The sequence below is a fragment of the Arvicanthis niloticus genome, chromosome 12, assembly GCF_011762505.2.
Source record: "Arvicanthis niloticus isolate mArvNil1 chromosome 12, mArvNil1.pat.X, whole genome shotgun sequence".
NCBI lineage: Eukaryota > Metazoa > Chordata > Mammalia > Rodentia > Muridae > Arvicanthis > Arvicanthis niloticus.
Window position 1 is genome coordinate 30,436,180 of NC_047669.1, and position 20,763 is coordinate 30,456,942.

The 20,763-nt window shown below is 42.2% G+C and overlaps 1 protein-coding gene across 3 annotated transcripts in view; it reads right to left on the reverse strand.

Moving 5' to 3' along the window:
- Window positions 1-20,763, reverse strand: part of Sidt1 (SID1 transmembrane family member 1) — a 90,197-nt gene that overhangs the window by 42,255 nt on the left and 27,179 nt on the right. For all 3 annotated transcript variants that reach the window (XM_034515124.2, XM_076942983.1, XM_076942984.1), the window contains exons 2-7: window positions 16,790-16,911; window positions 15,676-15,846; window positions 8,362-8,407; window positions 4,491-4,592; window positions 3,569-3,652; window positions 1,290-1,377 (exon numbers count right to left, since the gene is read on the reverse strand). In XM_034515124.2, the coding sequence (XP_034371015.1) occupies window positions 1,290-1,377; window positions 3,569-3,652; window positions 4,491-4,592; window positions 8,362-8,407; window positions 15,676-15,846; window positions 16,790-16,911 (613 nt within the window). The remainder of the gene's footprint in view (window positions 1-1,289; window positions 1,378-3,568; window positions 3,653-4,490; window positions 4,593-8,361; window positions 8,408-15,675; window positions 15,847-16,789; window positions 16,912-20,763) is intronic.

A 20,763-nucleotide genomic window follows, 5' to 3' on the forward strand; every position in this document is an offset into this window, starting at 1 on the left:
TGTTTTTCTTTACACAGTCATCAAAGGACCTGGAGTTTATTCAGAGACATTAGACAACACTGGTAAGCCTATGGAGCTACATAATTAAGAGATTAAAGTACACACAAGTAGAAATGTCACCTGACACCGAGGGAACCATAATACACTCAACAGAAAACATCCTCTGTGTGGGTGACATATGGCCCATTAGCAGGGGGTCTGTGTTCTCAATTAACAGTCTAATCTCTGGGCAATGTAACTATTTGCATTTGCACCAGAGTTTTTATAATCCCTTGTTATTGGGATAAGTCATCACACTTGGCTTTTTTATTGTTTTGTGAAGTACAAGTTTGGCAACTGGGATAAAACTATATTTTCCTTGTACATCCTTGTGGAAGGGCTGACTGCTGAGGCATACAAGTGACTCCATCTCAGGAAATAAATTTTTAAAAACGTTTTTATTTCATTTATTCTCTGTCTCTCTCTGTCTCTGTCTCTGTCTCTCTCTCTCTCTCTCTCTCTGTGTGTGTGTGTGTGTGTGTGTGTGTGTGTGTGTGTGTGTGTGTGTGTGTGTGTTTATGGAGGACAACTTACTGCAGCTGAGTTTTCCCTTTCTACCACATAGAATCCAGGGATGGACCTCAGGTCAGTTGGCTTGTCAGTAAGCACCATCCCACTGGCCTGGGAAACAGACCTTTTTGCATTTACATCACAGAAGCAAAGGAAATGCCTAAGTAGCCTCACTTTATATGGACTGGTATAAGACTTTTAAAAAGTTGAAAAGCTGCACAAAATCAATCCACTCAACATTCTAGTATCGAGAGGATAAGAACCCATGAACCTCCGACTGAGGAGCTATTGACAGTTGATAACTCCATAGAAGGGAGAAAGTGTGGTCTCTGATAGACTGACCATCCTCCAGTGGATGACCCCACACCCAGGAATAAACAGTCATTACAAACTGGACTTTATGTGTTATTTAACAAAATATGTATTAAAGAAGACACGACATTGGGAGGAAGTGGGGAGGTGATGGGTGGATCTGAGAAGAGTTAGGAGTAGAAGTAAGGGTTGAATATGATTAAAATATGTTGTATAAAATACTCAAGGAGTTAAAGTATTAAATTAGAAAGCTGAAGGTATTAAGGGACATTTTATAGTAACCATACTACATTTAGGTATGGAATTACCTTTATTTTATTTTTGATGCAAATGTCTCTAGAGTACCTTGTCAAGTCACTCAGTGACAACTAGGGATGAGCTTTTGCCCTCCTTTCCTCCCCTCCCAAGTACCCCTCAGTGCCTCTTACCCTGGATGGAGAATGATCCGCCACAGGCGTAATCTTCAGGTTTTATCACAAACACCACGAAGAACTGCTCATCTGGAAAATCCTTCTTCTGTGTAAGACATAACAACATCATGATTCACAGGGAAGAAAGACAACCAGGAGGAGACAGGCCAGGGGGTAGGGGCAGTAAGGAAAAGGAAGAAAAGGACAGGTCACCCCCACTCTCTAAGTCCCCAGAAAGGGCTCCCACATTCTCATGCTCTGATCCAGACTATCCATGAACATTGCTTCATTCAAGAAATGAATATAAATGATTACATGGGGAGTTTAAAAATCTGTGGCTATGTGAGGACTTAGTACTATAATAAACACAATAAACTATAACATCAATTGCCTAGACTATCAAATGGCATTTGTTTTTGTTTTTTTTTGTTTGTTTGTTTGTTTGTTTTTTCAAGACAGGGTTTCTCTGTGTAGCCCTGGCTGTCCTGGAACTCACTCTGTAGACCAGGCTGGCCTCGAACTCAGAAATCCGCCTGCCTCTGCCTCCCAAGGGCTGGGATTAAAGGCGTGCACCACCACTGCCCGGCTGGCATTTGTATATACATATTCACACACATATATTTGAGATAGTCTTTGTTATGTAATCCAGGTTGGCTTTGAACTCTTGATCCTCCTGCCTCAGCATCCTGCATGCTGGCATTACAGGAATGCATCTGAGAATTTATCAGTTTTATTTTAAAATCTAATGAAAAGCAACTTGTCTAAAATCATGCAGTAAATAGTTAAGTAAGTAGTGCAGGCCAGGGAGTCAAGGGACTTGGGTTAGGACTAGGCTGTGGCTCTGGCTTTGATTTCTGTGCTTGTGTTGTTTCAGTCCTGGTTCATGAGTTAATCCCCACTCATGGAAGTGGGGTTGACAAGATAACCATACATTATAGTTCTTTAACCCAGGAATTTTTGACAGGCTCAAATTTCTGATATTGTGTTTAGTTCACTGAGAAAATGTCTAAAAACCAGCACAAGTCCAGAAAAAGAATAACAATTTACTTCCAAATACACTGTAGTTATGGCTATGTTTTGCCTTTCATTAACCTGGGAAGAGAGATGATCAACTGAGAAACATGTCTTCCTAAGATGGGTCTATAGGCAAGTCTGTGGAGCATTTCTTTAATTATTGATTGATGTGGGACAGCCCAGCCCACTGTGGGTGGTGCCCTGGGCAGGTGGTCCTGGCTTGTGTTAAAAAGCCAGCTGAGTGAACCATGGAAAGACAGCCAGTAAGGAATGTTTCTCCATGGCCTCTGCTTCATTTCCTGCTTCCAGGTTCCTGCCTTGACTTCCTTTCCTCGCCTTCCTGCATGATGAACCATGAATATGGAGGCGTAAGCCAAATACGTCTCCAAGTTGCTTTTGGTCATGATGTTTTATTCCGCACTAGGAAGCAAATGAACACCTACTCTGTTGTTGTCTGTTTGTTTGTCTTTTTTTAAATTTGGGAGAGTCGCATTATTCTGGTATGCTAAGGCAGAAATAAACATGAACAGCAAGACATGTAGGGTATTGAATCCTTGATGCTCAAAACCTGAAGTTTGACTGTTAGAAATTTTTAGGTCTATTATCTAAATTATACTTAGCGTCTCTCCGTTTTTCCTGTATTAGTCAACAAGCAATGTTGCCTTATGCTACAGGGACAGTTCAGGTCACAGATTTCTTAAGTACCAACCCAGAGACTGGGATTGACTCTCTTGGAACATGATACACACACACACACACACACACACACACACACACACACACACACTTGCTATAAAAGACCACTGAAGTATCAGTTTGGTTACAAATACCAAAAGGACAAAGTATACCTCAAATAGGGCCCATATGCCTTTGGATCTGTTATTCTGACGATTCCAACTTTTGGTGAGTGTTACTGGTAGAAATTACTATAATATGTTCAATTGCTTTAAATGGCTGTAATAAACTTTACCCTAAATTGCCACACCTCACTGAATAAATTGGAACCATCTGGCCTTATTCCTATAAGCAATCTGTCAGATATATGTCCTACTGCACTGTAGAGTCTCAAGAACCCCCAAGGGGATAAAAGAACACCTGGAAGAGTAGCATTGCCCACCACTACCCAGGCACTGACTGCAGGCAGAGCACCACTCATTTTAAAACCAATCAGAAAGAAAAGAGATCCAAGGTACACAATAAACAGGTTTCTCCTTTGGTCCAGTGGGCAAGTAACTATCAGTTGGGCCCCATGACTGTTAATGACCTCAGAAGAAATGTCTCACCTGCAGCGTGATGGCGGCTTGCTTGGTCATGGACTGATAGACACCATTGAATTCCACATTGTGGTCCAGATCATACACTGGACACTAAAGTACATGAGAGACAAAAGAAAAGGGATCAGCATTGTCACCCAATATTCTTCCACAGGCAGGTGTCAGCACTGTGCCACCTGCATCACAAGACGGGGGAATCAAATTGATCTAGACACCATGGAAACTTTTCTGCAGAACAGTCATGAAGTGGTCCTCTTAAAACTTGGGCTTTGCATGGCAGGGTGGCACACACCTTTAATCCCAGCACTCAGGAGACAGAGGTAGGCAGATCTCTGAGTTTGAGACCAGCCTGGTCTACAGAGTGAGTTCCAGGACAGCCAGGGCTACACAGAGAAACCCTGTCTCAAAAAAAAAAAAAAAAAAAAAAAAAAAAAAAAAATCAAACAAACAAAAAAACAAGAAGAACCCTTGGACTTTGACCTAAAATGTCAGTCACTCTATATTCAAGAGAACTATAAAAAGTTTGCTTTAAAGTATATAACATCCTCTCCTCCCCCTTTTTGTTAATGTTTTGTGATACAGAAAGAACCTGATGTTATGATAACAACCTAAAACCAAAAGAAGTGGTAGGTTTTTATCTTATTTTTCTCATTGAACTCACAACTGAGTTTTCTTTGTTGTTTGTCCTGGCCTATTTTCTCCTGCCTTCTTTTCTTTGTATTGGTGAAAGGCCAGCTTCTTCTTATTGTTCATCAGTGTCAGCAAACATGGACTGCCCACTCAGGTGCATGGGCATTATTTGGTACGTTGTTATTATTTGGCATTTGAAGTAGATGAATGGTAAGAGGAGGCCACAAGTCCCCAGTCCGTCTATTCTGGAACACTGTGATCTTACAAGCTAGGAGGCTGACATGACAGTATCAGGGCTCACCATGATGTTCTGAACCGAGACAACCGAGCATGGGTAAGCCTTCTCAGACACCACTTTAATGATAACAGAGTCCACATCTTCAGGAAACTTGTATAGAAAATACTAAGAATGAGAAAAAGAGACACGTGATTAATCTTAGGAAATGTTTAAAGAAACTCAAACCATCATCCCGCATGCATGGGATTTCTCTACCATTAAGTGTGAATGTCCAATGCAGAGTTCAGTGACTGGCCACTGTTTCAGGGATCTGTTCATCTCATACATATTGAGCTTTCTCTACAGGGTGCTGTGCCAGACATGAGGAAGACAGCAGCAAAGGCAGGTGGCCATTTACACAAGGCCGCCTTTCCATTTTATGATACGGACATTTCTTATCAACCAGCTTATACTGGGCTTCATTCCATTTGCTACTTAGGCACCCTGCTGTCAGCCTCTCTCAAAGTCAGAGATACATAGAATGTCACCTCAGACAACAGTTCTTACTGTGCAGTATCGCTGTGAAATCCAATACCACACCTTGAATAGCAGATGTTCCTGTTCCTCAAGAATTTTGACTTTGTCAGAGGGAAGAATTAGCTTTATGTCAGTCTTTCCTAAGTCTTTTGGAAAAGAATCCTTACCCTGACTGAGATATTCTTAAGAAGATACTTAGATCAAAAGATTAAGCTTGAAATTGAGCCCTTGAAATAAGTTCATGACTTTGGGTAAATGTATCTTTCAAGTATCAGTAGACTCTCTCTCTCTCTCTCTCTCTCTCTCTCTCTCTCTCTCTCTCTCTCTGTGTGTGTGTGTGACACAAGTGACATGTGTGGTGCCTGCAAAGGCCTGAGTGGGTGCCTACTAAGACCTGAAGGCAAGCTATGTGCATTCATGAGCCGCCCAAGGTGGGTGCTAGCCACCACGATCCAGTCTTTTTGCAGGAGCAATGTGTACTCTTGACCTCTGAGCTATCTCTCCTAACCCGTAAGCAGCACTGCTAACAAAAAGAAGTGGCACTATTGACCTACATCAGTGACAAATCCATTGGAAAAACACATTAACTTTTAAGCATTTTAAACACATTTAAAAATGGGGGATGTGTCTGTAGAGAATTTAGCCCAATAATTTCAAGTGTGGCAACGGTATAAGAAACATCAAATTTGTGATTTAGGTTTTGCAGGAAGCTACCCAAACAGTCCTGATATCTTACAGACCTAGTAAACATATCACTTTAAAAAAGAGATAAGAAAGTCAAAATTTAGTTTTGTCTTCTAATATGGCCTTTACTAATGCTGTTTTGAGAACTAATTCAATATAAATAGAATGTCAGAATTTAAAAATGCCATTCACATTCCTGTTTAGAAATCTTTCCATGCCATGTGTGACTGTATTTTGGAGCATGATTCAAATACACACAAAATAGAATTATTCCAAGGAGAAGCCTAGAGGTCTTAGGGTTGTCTCAGGGCAGCCATACTTTAAAACTCAAGAGTATTATTGTGAGCAATGAATATATATCACTAACTGGTTTTTGTAAACTGTCAATATTTTTGAACACTTATAAATATATCAAAACTATTATCAGCCTTGTTTATCTCTAAATTATTACAAACTCCAAAGAAATAATTTAGACCCCTGCCTCAAAATATGTTTTAATCAGAAAAAAAAAGATTCTGCTTTTATTTTATATGTGTTTTGTTTGCATCGATGTCTGTGTACCCACATGCATACAATGCCCCAGGAGGCCAGAAGAATTCTATGTCTCCTAGAATTAGAATCAAATGCTGCTATGAACCACTATGTGGGTACTAGGAACTAAATCCAGGTCATCTACAAGACCAGCGAAGTGCCCTTAATTGCTGACCCACCTATCTAGGTCCCCTAAATATCATTTGAATTTAAATGGTCACTAACTATTAAGAACAACTTGTGCCCTGCTGCCTTTCTTGCCATTGGGTGTCAGTATGTACATAGGATGGCTTTCACAGAAAGGAACTTTAAACCTCAGTTTTGTTGAGAGCCAGTTTTTTTGTGTGGCTTAGCTGGTAGGGCGCTTGCTTAGCATGGGCAAGGTCCAGGGTTCAATCCCCAGAAGTACGTACAAAAGTGGGCGTTCATTTACACAGGTTTACTGCTTCGTATATCTATTCCCAACATGATGAATGACATCGTGTACGCCATTTGAAATCCACTATTGCTGAGGACAAAAAGGCCTTGTACACACAGATAAAAGCACCAGAGAAGCTAGGAAAGTCGAACACATGGCTTAACTTCTCAATGGAACAAGGTACACAGATGCTCTTCCTGGAATGTCAGGAATGATGTAGTTTTACAACCTGCTGATCCCTTGCTGTCTGATGAGACAGTCTCTGCCCATATCTTCTAGAATTTTTGTTTTTATTTATCCCAGACCCTGTTCCCCTACATCTTGAACATCCTTTTAGGCCATAAAACCAATCCATTATGAATGATGTCAAACCTAAGTGACTTCTTTGTTATCTTAGGGCCAGGCCAGTGCTGACACCCACAGCTTCTATGTTTACTTCAGTCAAAATCCCTAGACCTTAAATCTTGGGCACTATCTCTGAGTCAAAAGTACCTATTCTTGTGAAAGAACCCAGATGTGCTTTGTAAAGAATCTCAATGTAAATATACCTTAAATTGTTGTGTACTTAAGTTGTTACCGGAATACCATTTTTCCCCTAAAACTGTGCTGTGCTTGATTATGGCTAATGTAAAATGACGTGGGCCAGACTCCAGAAGCCCTGCTCCAGCACCCGTTTCAATAAAATCAGGCTGAGCCAAGTTTCCTTCTTACCCTACCCTGACTGTCTTCTCCTGCCTGCTGTAAAGCCTGCAGGAGAGTCACCACAGGCTGTGATGGAGGGATTTATACCCCAGGAATGGATAGAAGATACAAATCAGGTTTTTTCCTGTCCCAAACTAGTTGTTAAATATTTACAAGCACGTCAATGATTGTAATAGGCTTACAAAAGTCCATACCATTTAATCACCAGTTTTACCATATTCAAAACAAAAGCTAGGTAACCTTTAATGATCAAACTCGTATTAAAATCTTCAAAAACGTAGGATAAGTACTGTGGCTGTAGACCAGTCTTTTCTTTTGGTTTCAAGATGGTGTCTTAGCATGCGGCCTAGGCAAGCTTGAAACTTGCTATATAGCTCAGTCTGGCCTCTAATTCACATTTCTCTCATCTTGGTGTTGATGTTTAAAGTGCTAGGATGATGGTTTGAACCACTATATAGGGCCAAGAATCCATTTTGAACTTGTTACAGCATAGATTCTTTCAGAAACCATGGTGGGGGGGGAGGTAGTGAGAAATGTCATCAGAAAAACAACCTCAAAAAAAAGTTTCATGTATCTGTTCTGCTTGAGGTTATTTTTTATTGAGGAACACATAAAAATAGCTAATTATTTTTACTGACAGGGGACACAAATCCAATCTGCCAATATTGTGGCAGGAATGGAAATCTGTCTTATTTTTATATTTTCAGAACAGCTGTTGGGTATGTTTTCTTTCCTTCCACGTTCTGTCTCCCCAGCCTATCTCAATCACCAGGTCTATAATCACAGAGTTCGTGTTCATCTTCTCCTCATCCTTCCTACCACACCTAGTACCGACCATCCAACATCCCTTGTGACATATGAGACATGTGATTTTACTCAATGACATAGGAACACTAGCATGCTTCCCATTTTATCCCAATAAAGGTGGTAACATTAAATGCTGTGTTCAAGATCTCAGTAACAATCAAAAATACATAATGCAAGATCCAGGATAATAGCCCATACTGAGCTCACTCTCCTGTCCCATGGAGTATGCAACACCAGCAGTTGGGTTCTTGTTAACTATGGGAACCTTTTACTTACCTGAGGTTGAGAGGGGCTGGCAGTGAAGTAGAAGGCAACATTTGTCCTGAGAAACATGGGGGGAAACGGAGAGAAAAGAATGAGTTGTCAAGCAAGAACTAGCTACTTTAAAGGAGAACCAGCCTAACCTAGACACCCAGGACCCTTCTAGAAAAACATTTGGCTCTGCAATCTGATAAACTTCAAGAAGACTTTGTATTTTCAACAATAAAGAATGATGAAATTGAGGAAGAAGATTATTTTTACATCTTTAAATATCCATTATGGTTGCCTTTGCCTTTGGAATCTCTTACGATATTCCAATCAAGTAGTATAATCAATCAAGATTGATCATGAGAAGTGGGTAGCAAGAGAGGAAGAACAGGCAGGAGTCCTTTGGACTAATGTAGGTGCCACTCCACAATGACTTTAATGGATTTACAGCAAAAGAACAGAGCTTTAAAAACAGGGTGACCAGATGACCACTGTGGGACAATTGTCAGGTGTAGCACTAAGCTCTTCTTGCCCCAAACTTCTCCTCAGTCTCCTGCCACACCTGCTGAATTCTCCAAAATTTCATCCTCTTTGGCTTTAGGTTTGTCTTCTAAAGCCCATCTATAAAATAACAGTACCACCCAAAGGACAAAGGTACTTGCTCTCTAAATGGAATTTACTGTGAGTAGTTTGATCATATACTAAGGATCCAGGCACAGAGAGAGGGAGAGGGCTAGAATTTTGTAAGAGATATAAGGTTTTGTAGCATCAAGTGCTCTCTGGTATGAACATCTGTGAAGTATTTCAAGAGGCTGGGAAATACAAAGACAAATTTGCTTTCCTCAAGAGCTTCGCCCTTTTGCACATGTTCCTTGTGGCTCTGGTCTCATCTTAGCACTGTAGAGTCCACCACACCTGAGTTCCCAAGACTGATAAAAAGGCCACTCTCCCAATGCGTCTCCCTCCTTGCATTGCTGAGTCTGAACCTGAACTTCTGGGCAATTCACCATCTTCATTCCCTAAGATTCTCTGAAGACTTTCTTTCCACTGACAATATTCCTCTTATAAAAATGAAATGGTTTAAAAATAACAATTTCTTTGGAAATGGTGTGTCCAGACACTTAGGCAAGGTACATATAATAAGAGACATTACTTAAAAGTCATAAAATTTGAGCACCATTTACAAAGGTAATGGCTGTTGGTTGGACTGTCATTGGTCTGGTCTCAGAAGGGAGCTCACAGAAATGGGTACAATTTTTATATATTAATTTTATATAATATAACTTTATATATTGGCATAGATTGCTACCCATGTAGGTGATTGGTTCTACAGGACTTCTGACCTCAAGTCATCTAAAGATGCCAGTATCACTATCAAATGAAGTGGTATGTCCCCTTTAGAGTCCATAGCCAGAGTCAAGGCCAGAGTACTGTGTTGCGTATGGCCTGGGAGAAGCCCTTTCAAATCTGAGAACTGTCATCTGCTGTTAGCAGGGCAACATGGGACCTTTAACGCTCTCATTGCCAGATTAGAGGAATGACAAAGTGAACACTGACTTTCTAGATTAGCAACGGAAAGCATGAGATTTCCTGAAGCAATCTGAGCACCTTGACCAGGAGTTGGATTTTTATAAATGTCTTTCATGATTTGAATTCCAATTGTAATACTGGATCAACACAGACTTTCTGTTTTCTTGGGGTTTTTTTGTTGTTTTTGTTTGTTTGTTTGTTTGTTTTGGTTCCTTGGGTTTTATTGTCTTTAAAACAGAAACATTTAAGCCTTCTGTTATTTTTTTCTTCCTGGGCTAACAGTAGCTACAAAATCAACAGTATGTCCATGGAGGTGAAACAATATTTGCTAGTGTGGCCCTGACTGAGGTGAGCAGGGCGGATCTTATCATAGGCCCCCACTAGTTAACAGCACAAAGCTAAGGAAACTCACCGGCACCTTTAGTGTTAGAGCCAGAGGCAGCAAAGTTCCCATTGATTTGTTTCAAAATGAAACACAGGAAACAGATGCTTACACAAGAGATTAAAACCCGACTTTGTTCAGCTGCTTTGGCTGTTAGAGTAAGGGAAGAAGGGAAAGACTGTAGAGTCAGGAGATGAGATGCCTGTAAGGAAGATGGAGAAAGAGTAGGCAACAGGGTGAGCAGAGAGACGGAGTAAGAAGAAAGAGGTGTTTATAGGAGAGTAATAAAATAGAAGACAGAAGAAAAGGTGAGTGCACGGAGAGCCAGGGACAAGCTGTCGGTAGTTTTGAGTCACAGGACCTTAAGTCTCATATCAGTGAGCTCCCGGCAGAGCACAGTGTTCCAAATCTCACTTTGTTTGTTGAAGGCAATGATGTATGATTACTCTGCACCATGAACTTCACGCTGTCTTTACCTGTTATCTGCTGATTGCCATCTGTTGTGAGCTTCCTTCCAACCCCCGCCCTTCCGGCCAGCCCTCCCGGTACCCCTTGCTCTCCAGGGTTCATCCTTCTGGGGTGGAGGTGTGCACTTAGATCCCGCTATTTCTTCCTGTCTCTGGGACTCAGCGTCTACAAATATCAACTCACTTCTTTATCAGCGTTGCCCTTTCTGAGCCTTCATTTGTCTCGATCATTTCAAAAAAGAAACAAACCAATCCAACTAAATTCTTCCCTCACTCCTCCCACGCACGCACGCACCCATGCTCATGGGTACCCACACACGTGGGAGGAAAGGCCTGAAGTCAGTCAATGTTGAGTGTGATTCTCTATTGCTGTCCATTTTATTTTTCTTAGTTAAATTTTTATCCTTTGAATATTTTGTAGATGTCTACAATGAATGTTAAACATTTTTGCCCCTGGCTCTCAATTCCCCCAGCTTCTCCCTCAGTATATTTCACTTCTGGTAAGAGAAGTGACTTTTGCTACTGTAGCAGCCAACTGTCCACAGATCCTCAGCTGGAGGTGGAGCCACAGGTGCCCCCTCTGCCTCCATGTTGGAAGTTTAAAAAGATTTATTTCAATTTAGATATGTGTGTGTGTGTGTGTGTGTGTGTGTGTGTGTGTGTGGTGTGAGTGTATGCCCTATTTGTGGGTGCCTGCAGAGGCCAGAAGAAGGTGTCAGAGTCCCTGGACTGAAGTTACAGGTAGTTGTAAGCCAACACGTTGGGGCTGAGAACCAATCTCTGACCCTCTGGAAGAGCAGTGAGTACTCCTATTGCTGAGCTATCTCTCCAGCCTTGCTGTGCAGAAATGAAGAGAGGCACACTCCCTATTCAATAGGAGATTATCTCAGAGATGACTGGTAAAATTTGTTACTGTTATTATAAAGAACCATCCAAATTTCTTTTGTCTGTGTATGGTTTTGAAACAGGCTTGGGTGCATCCCAGACTGGCCTCATTTGCTTGGTAGCAGAGCATAACCTTGAACTTCCGATCATCCTGCCTCCACTTTAAAGTGGTGGAATTCTGGGTATGGGATTCCACAGTTTGGGCAGTGCTGGGTGGCTAACTCACGGCTTCATGCATGCTAGGCATGCACACTTCTACAACCCTACGAGGTACTGAAATTACAAACGAACATTGCAGGTTAAGACCTAAAAAGGACACCTACTAGAAACATAAAGGTAGCGAAAGTAGGATTGAGACAAGGCAGTATGAATTAATGACCACGACAGACAGGACAGGGAGAAGAGGGAGCATGCACTGAAATGTCTGGGGTACAGGGTTTGGTGCATTTGTTTGACACAGGGTCTCATGTAGCCCAGGCTGGTCTCAAACTTGCTGCCTAGCTGGCTGAACTTCTGATCCTCCTGCCTTTATCTTCAAAGTGCTAGGACTACAGGTATGTACTACTATGATAGAATAAATTTTTGATCATATACAAGCATCTAGATGATTACTACTGCTGCTACTACAACAACTACTACTACTAGATAAGTTCACTAAATCCCATAGGTCATTCTCACTGTGGTGGTTTGAATATGCTTGGCCCACAGGAAGTGGCACTATTAGGAGGTGTGGCCTTGTGGGAGGACAGGTGTCAATGTGCAAATGGACTTTGAGGTTTCCTAATGCTCAAGCTCCACCCAGTGTGGAAGAGGTCCCCTTCTGGCTACCTGCAGAAGACAGTCTCCTGGCTACCTTTGGATCAAGGTGTAGACTCATGGCTCCTCCAGCACCAATTCTGTCTGCATGCTGCCATGCTTCCCAGCATGATGATAATGGACTGAGCCTCCGAACTGCAAGCCAACGCCAACGAAATGTTGTGCTTTATAAGAGTTGCCTTGGTCATGGTATCTCTTCATAACTGTGAAACCCTAAGACTCATCATTGGCACTGGTTGCCATTCTTTCCTCCTCAGACTCTTTCATCATCCTTAATTAATTCCAGCTGGCTATCCCTCATCTTCATTGCCAGCGGGTCACAGTCTTTAGAGGAGCCATGTGCAGAGGACTCCCCAGCCCTGCCCAGTCCCCATGCTCTTCAGGGAGCTGCTCCTCTGTCCCTCCTCTCACCCATGACTCTTCATCTCTGCTAGTTTGCTCTGTTCCCTTTGAGTGTTCCCTAGAATTCCAGTAGAGAATTTCCCTTTTGTTTTATTTGGGTCAGTTTGTTAATGGCCAGCAGGTCATCTTTCAGTCAGCTTTCTAGTCATAGAAGATCCCTGCTGTTCACTCTTTACTTTGGCCCTTCATGAGGAGTTTGTCAACACACCCTGTGGTTTAGAGAACACCACATCCCAAGCAATAGGAGGAAGGGGGATGCAGGCTGGATAAACTGTACCTCCATTTATAGTCCTGCTGAAAGCCATAGCCACTAGTGCTGGACAAGATGGAAAGAGGTAATGGAGAAGTATGTACCAGTACCAAACCACACGACCCTGCTGAAGCTTGCTTCCCATTTGTTTTGCCCTGGTTATTTTGAGACTCTATTGCTTTAAGGAATAGATTAGCAGCCTGGGACTCCACTTGGATTGGGGTTTGCACTCACCTCTCTCCTAATAATGCACCCAGCAGCCTGTTAGATTAAGATCCCCTTTCTGCATTGAGCTGCAGGCACACTGTCCTCCCAACAAAAGAATAAATTTCACTTCCCCTTAATGATCACCAAGAATGGGCAGTTTTTATTTAATCTTACTCTAGATATCTCTGAGCATAAATAGAAGGGTGTCCAGCCAGGTCTGAACTACTTTTGGATTCATGCACAGTAAGACAAACTGTGTCTTCTGAGTGAAGATTTAGGGGAAATTGCCCTTTATTATCTTGGGTCTATGCATAGTTGAGCATAGCATGATTAAGATCTGATGCATCATGAGAAAGGACATGCAGAATAACCAAAGGTTTACATAATATATGTCTGTCGATCAAAACAGAACCATATGTGATATGCCCTTATCAACCATACTCTTCCTGTTCTTGAACCCATGAAAGGGAGCCCCAAATAATAACCAAGGCCTTTGAGTACTCTTGCGTGATCTGTGACTCCTGACCACAAACTTCTGATCTGTACTATTGATTTTCTTTTGGATAGTATTTTTGTTCTAATCTGAAATCTGTGTGCCTTTATTTCAAGTACTTGAGTAAGAGGTCAAATCTGGAAGCACCTAGCCCAGACTGCAGTCACTGGTAATGCCTAAAAGCCAGACAGCCAGTCTTCTGCTCCAGTTGGGATGGCGTCTCTTCTCCTTCATATACAAAACCCAGGCAAAACCCTTAGGAACAGATCAGCCCACAGCTTTGCGGTCAGCGAGACTGCCTCCACACTGAACTGTTGGGCCACAGTGTTGAGAGTCCAGTGTATACACGGAAGTTCATGGTGTGATGATACAGCTTGTTTTTAATGTTGTAAGTCATTGCATCTGACATTCCTCATAAAGCAAAAAAGTGGAGCTGAAGATCAAAAAGTATCTCATCAAAGCAAAGTTCTGGTAATTTCTACGTTTCAAGTGCCTTCTAAGCCAACAAGAGAAGGGGATTGTTAACTGTGAATTTCCTTGACCAGGTTCTACTTGGAGTCACCGATCATACAGCCACCATCGTTCAATCTTCATTTCCTCTAACCAAATATGATGCCGTTCTCTGCCCCCCCCCCCATTACCCTTTTCCTTCACATTCATTCAGGTTTTGTGAATTTTGCCTCCTACATTTTTCAAGACATCTCCTCACTTTCTACCTCGATCATTCAGTGTATCAGCCTTCTAACCTCTCTGCATTCAATACTGTCTCTCCTTCAACCCTTCCCTCACACTACTAATAGTGCAATGTAGACAACAAATGCCTCCTTATGTTCCCCCACCCCTACCTTATGCCCCTCCTACCATCCAGTGGCGGCCTGTTTCTACAATGCCCCACCCCCACCCTTTCCTGCCTACAACCACAAACCCTAATGACACAGAATAGCCCATTGTTATTGGGAGTTGTTGGGAAGATGGTGTACACATGTGTGAAAAGAGCGAGAGGAACGTTTAAAGGCACAACCGTCTTATTTTAAAATCTGAATTAGAGTAAACAGATGCTTTGTGCGATTGAGAAGCACATTTAGGGTGGTGTAAATTCGGGATGATGGATTCAAATGGAAAGAAGAAACAGTGTGTTAAGAAGGGATGGACTTAGAAGAGGAAGCCAGAAAGAGTCCAGCTTTGATTTTTGCCCTTTTCTGTCTTTGTGAGTTTGGAGATGATCCTAGCATCTCTACGGACCTCAGAGCTTGGCGTGGTGATGCATCCCTCTTGTCAGGGCTTCTTAGGAGATGTGAGGATAGATGGCTTGGTCTTAAAAGTCCTAGGCTAGACCCCATCTCAAATAAGAACAACAAAAATCTCTGGACATGTGCATTCTGGTCTGTCATTCCTAACTGCATTGCAGAAACTGCAATGTCAGGGCTTATTCTCAATACTTGGAGTCTGGTTTGTACCACATCCCTCATCTGGACTCCATGACCACCATCCTCTGGATTTCTGGGGCACCAACAAAGTTGGTGAATGGAGAAAGGAAGAAATAAACACAGCCCACCTACTACCTCTTCTCAGGCTTGTGTGTTTCTTAATGCTTGCAAGGTCTGTTTGATGCCACAAAGCCATATTACACGAAGTGAAAACAGAAAACAACATGGCAGAATAGATTTGCATGTCATTTGTTAACAGGACTGAATGACTTCAGTTTCTGAGGATTCAAATTACCTCACTGAAAAAAATCAGCCCTGCAATTTACACTAGCTGCCGCCAGGGGACAGTAACAGATCAAAGGTACAACTGGCAAAGGCAAGGCTTCCCTGAAGGTTCAAGTTGAACTCCATGAATGGCCACTGAGTTGAGTGTCCACATGCAAAACAGAGCTGAAAGCCGAGAGCCATGTTCACCTGCTTACCGGAGCTGGAAGTGCTTGATTTTGGTGACCAGCAACTTGTAGTGGGCGCCATGGGGAGCCATGGATGCTACATCTACAAAGATCAGCTGTTCCACAGGGCCAGTCTCATTGGTTGCTTTCGAAGGACAGAGAGTGCGGCTGACTTCCTGGTAGTTGTAGCTCCTTTGGTATCTGCAGCCACAGGTATAAATGTTAGCAAGGAGAGAGGAGACACAGTGAGCAGATCCAGGGAGAATGCTACCTCACTCTGCTCCTCTCTAACTTGGCTTTAAGTCCTATGCTTTCAATTTCAGGCTGGGCCTATTGATACCAGTCCTGGAACCCCTGTTGTTGACATCCATTGTATGACAGGGACATAGGGACTATTATCTCCTGACCAGTACACTTAGTAGTGTCTATACTGCATTAAGCCAGACTCTCAAGTCATTCAAGGAAGAACGCCAAAATCTGAGGGAGGAACTCTCCTAATTAAGCAGCCAGTGGAATCTTTTCTTTTTTCTTTTTTTAATTTCCCCGATTTCAAGTTAAAACAATCAGACTTAGTATTTAGCGCTCAAATTCCAGAACCTTTAAAACCCATTCAGTAACACCTCCTCAGCTGCCTATTTCCCTACACCTTCTGGGCTTTGTATTGGTACAACAGGTACTCTGCCAGGGCAGAGAGTTCTGTTGTTCTTCATAGCGTCTTCCTGAACTGCCCTCTTGGCTGCTCTGTCAATGCCACTGAGCGAAGAACACACACAGAAGGGGCATTTCTAAGTACGAGATTGGTGCTGCTCTTGTGTCAACTGGCTATGGGATGATCCATTTTCAAAAGAGGGAATAGAATATTATGGTAGATTTTCAAATGGTGTAAATTTTCCTAGGTGCTGAAAAATCTATGCAGAGTGCTCATCTGGAATTCAGAGAGGATAGAAATGTATACCAGTGACCAGCCTTCGGGCATCCACTGTTTGAATTTGGCATGCACTACCCTGGCATTTGCCTGCCTGAGTTCTCTTCTGGCTAAGGGGGGAAAAACAGGCAAAATAAAACAAAACAAAAAACCCAGCTAAGTCTAAGGACATTGAAGAGTGTCAAATGTAGTGAAGTTGCCTGGCCAGAGAATACTTACAGTCCTTGGAAGAGCAGAGGAACCTGCCACGACAACACTTCTTTCTGCTGCCGAACCACAACCAGGACTGGATAGTCCAGGTTGTCAGAGGAACTGTTGACATGCACCCGCACGGCCGTCACCTGTGAGACGGTGAGAGCAAGCTCACTGATTCCTGACATTTCTTCCCATGACAGGTACCCCAAACACCCCAGTTGTCTTTTATTATCCAGAGTGCATCTGGACCTCGGTCACATGTTGAAGTTGCCCCAGGAAATAATTGATGCTTTGGATACAATCTACTTAAAATTCGGATTCAATTATTCTGGGATGAGGCCAAATTACTGAGCCTCCACATAGTGAGCTGAGGAGTTTGAGCTGAGCAGTCAACATAAGGCTTCAAGAATAACTCCAGAAGAAGAAAAGAGATGGTCTATTGCTCCCTCTCCAACCTGCAGCACGTCCCACGGAGGCTGAGTCCTTCTTGCTCAGGGGTAAACAGGTCACTAACACACCCTTCCTCACCAGCAGCTCACAGCAAGATCGTGGATAAAGATGACAAGCTAAGTCAGCTTCCGGAACTACGGGGTTTTGGTACTTAAAAAGTTTACAATACCATATGAAATGTAGAAAATAATGAAGGAAAATAAAGAAGAGTAACAGAGAAACTAAAACTTGATCTTCCACATGACATTTTAATTTATGGGTCTATTGCCTTTATAATCTCTTGAAAGTGTCTTTATTAGGGAGCTGGTAAAATGGCTCAGCACCCAGCTCAGTGGCTAAACTATTTGCCGTGCAACCAGAGTTCAGATCCTCAGAACCCAAGTAAAATGCTGAGTGGGCTAAATCGCCTTTCTGCCTTGGGACATGGAGACAGAAGACCCCTGGAGCAAACTGACGAGGGGGATTAGCTGTGTCAGCTTTGGCTTTGTCTCTGCCTCAGTGAATAAGCTGGACATGTTATTAAAGGCACCTCTCACCCACTTCCTCCAGGCCTCCAGATACACACGTGTACATATGTACCTACACTTGCAAACATGCATGTCCTCTGGGTTCCATAGAGATGTCATAGCACACATGAACCTCGCTAACACAAACACATACAAACACACACACACACACACACACACACACACACACACACATTTCAAATGCAGGCTGAGAGGGAACAGACCAGCCAGGGTGTTGTACCCCAGCACTCAGTTCTCTCCGTTCTCCCTGACCAAGCCACCGCTTCACATTTTCAGTGTTAGCACAGCCAAAGAGTAATTTATTAATTTGATAAGAGACGCTCGCTCCCGGGGGGAGCATTTCCTGTGCCTACACTGTGTTTCCATGGAAATTATGTTGCAGCTGATAATTGCTCAAACTCCATCTCTCGTGCAGACCTCTTTGTTAAACTGGGATTTCTGCAGGCCTCTCAAATTCAATGTGGCTACATGGAGTCTTGCATTTTCTTCACTTCTGACTTTACCTTCTGCGATAAATGATTCCAGCATGCAGCTATTCATCTAAGTCTGCAACCCGAGGGTCCTGTCTGGTCCCTTCTTCTGCCACTTCACAGTGTTCTCACCCATGCCTCCCTCCCTCCTTGTCAATGCTAAGCTCCACCCTCAGTGTCCACTTTGATAGCCTCTTTTCTCTGCTGGTTTGAGTCCCTCAGTGCTCTCCTTGGTCTCTTCCCTCAGGGCTGCATCTCTTAGGATGTCAATTTTGTCTGTCACTCCTTGTTTAAGAGACCTAAAATGGTTCAGAAAAATTTTCAGTCTTATACCAAAGTAAAAATACCATAATAAATAGTTATGGATTTTTCAGCTTTGATAACTCCTAGCAAAGTTTTCATTTTATTCATACTTTCTATTTCCACATATTCCTTCACTGTATTCTGACACACACACACACACACACACACACACAGAGAGAGAGAGAGAGAGAGAGAGAGAGAGAGAGAGAGAGAGAGAGAGAGAATATTACTTAATTATCAAATAGCTCAATGTATATCTCTAAGAGATAGGGCTTCCTTAACAAAATCCATAAACAGGGGTTAGAGAGGTGGCTCAGCAGTTAAGAGCTGCTTTTGTAGAGGACCCAGGCTTGGTTCCCATCCTCCATGTGGTAGCTCACATTGTTCTTAACTTCAGTTCTGGGGACCCAATGCCCTCTTTTATCCTCTAAGGGTACCAGACATGCATGTGGTACACATACAAGCAGATAAGTATCTATACACATACAGTAAAAAATAATAAATCTTAAAAACATAAACTGTATGATCTCAATACTATTTTAACTCTTTTCTTTTTTTTGTTTTTTTGAGACAGGGTTTCTCTGTGTAGCCCTGGCTGTCCTGCAACTCACACTGTAGACCAGGCTGGCCTCGAACCCAGAAATCTGCCTGCTTCTACCTCCCAAGTACTGGGATTAAAGGTGTGCGTCACCACTGCCTGGCAAACTCTTTTAATTTATCTGATATTTGCATGATATTTGGAGCTTTTCAGTTGCTTCAGAAATTTCTTTTTTCGGTTTTATTTTTAAAACGGGGTACAAATTAATTTGATTCACACGCTGCACCTGTTTTATCTTGTCTAATACCAATACTTCATTCTTCTTGTCTAATAATATTCCATTGCACAAATATACAACGTTTTATTTATCAACTGCCTTCAGTTGATGAACATGTGTGTTACTTACACATTTTGAGTATTTACAAACAATACTGTTATATCTGTGTACCAAGTTTGTGTGAATATATATTTTCACTTCTTTTTGCTATATACTATGATTAGATTTCTGGAAGACGTAGTACCTCTGTATTCAACTTTTTGAGGAACTGCCAAAATGTTTTTCAGAGTTGTATCATTTAACACTCCAGTAATTTACATATCCAGCAATGTTCCTAGTTTCTTTACTTCTTTGCCAACAGTTGCTACTATCTTTATTCCAGCCATCCTAGTGGGTAAAAAGCTATATGTTACTGTAGACTGCACAATATTTTATTTTCACTTCTTTGTTTCAGTTTTGATTTTTAAACAGGACTTCTCAAGTAGCTCAAGGTGGCCTCACGAGCTCCCTTCCTGTCTCTCAAGTGCTGGGATCGCAGGTGCATGCCCTTATGCCTAACTGGTATTTTAGCTGTTTCACTGCCTGGCTCTTCTAGGAAACTGCCAACATTGTTTTCAAACTCTCCAGAGCCTAGTAGAATAAATTACCTTAGAAGCAGGTTGACTTTTGAAATTGTAGTGTAAACATTTTAGTTCAAGACAGCATATGCATTTACAGTGAGGTTTAACCTATTCTAAATAAACTCACTGCAGTCAGAACCCAGTCAAACAGAAATGGGAAAGTTTCTTCTTCAGGATTCCTCTTCTCTTTAATTCACTTAAGATGCCAGCTCCTTCTTAGGGACTTAGTGACAGAGGGGTTTGCTCATATTTTTTCCCACACTTTGTTATATGGCAGAAATTCCTGAATGTTAGCAATTCCCACCTCCCCAGTTGGTGTCTCTGTGTTTCTGACTTAGCTGGTGAAGAACAAGCCTCAAACCATTCATTTCTAACACACGCTGGTGGGCAGTTGGTGTGCCTGGTTTGGGACCTAAACTTTGGAAACACTATTCTAAAGCCATCTCCTGATCTACAGGATGACCCCACGTGTTATTGCGAGATGCCCCACCATGAGCTCAGCACTGTTTCAGCAGCCTGGGAGCTGTTTTGCTGGGACTGATGTGGGAGCAAAAAAGATACATTGTGGCCGTGTTAAGTCCCTGCACTGCTCACCTATCTCCACAGCTTGATCTTCCTGGTTGGCTTATCATAATCCACTTGCAGTTTTTATTACTTAATAATGATCTTACCAGCCATATAAAAACAAACCTAGACATACTGACATAATAAATTGCACAAAAGATTCTAGAGTAAGAGTTGTTTGATGTGGCAGGATCTTCCCTGTCCAATTACACTAAAATATTATTAGTGCAGCAGGAGGCCTGTGATTGG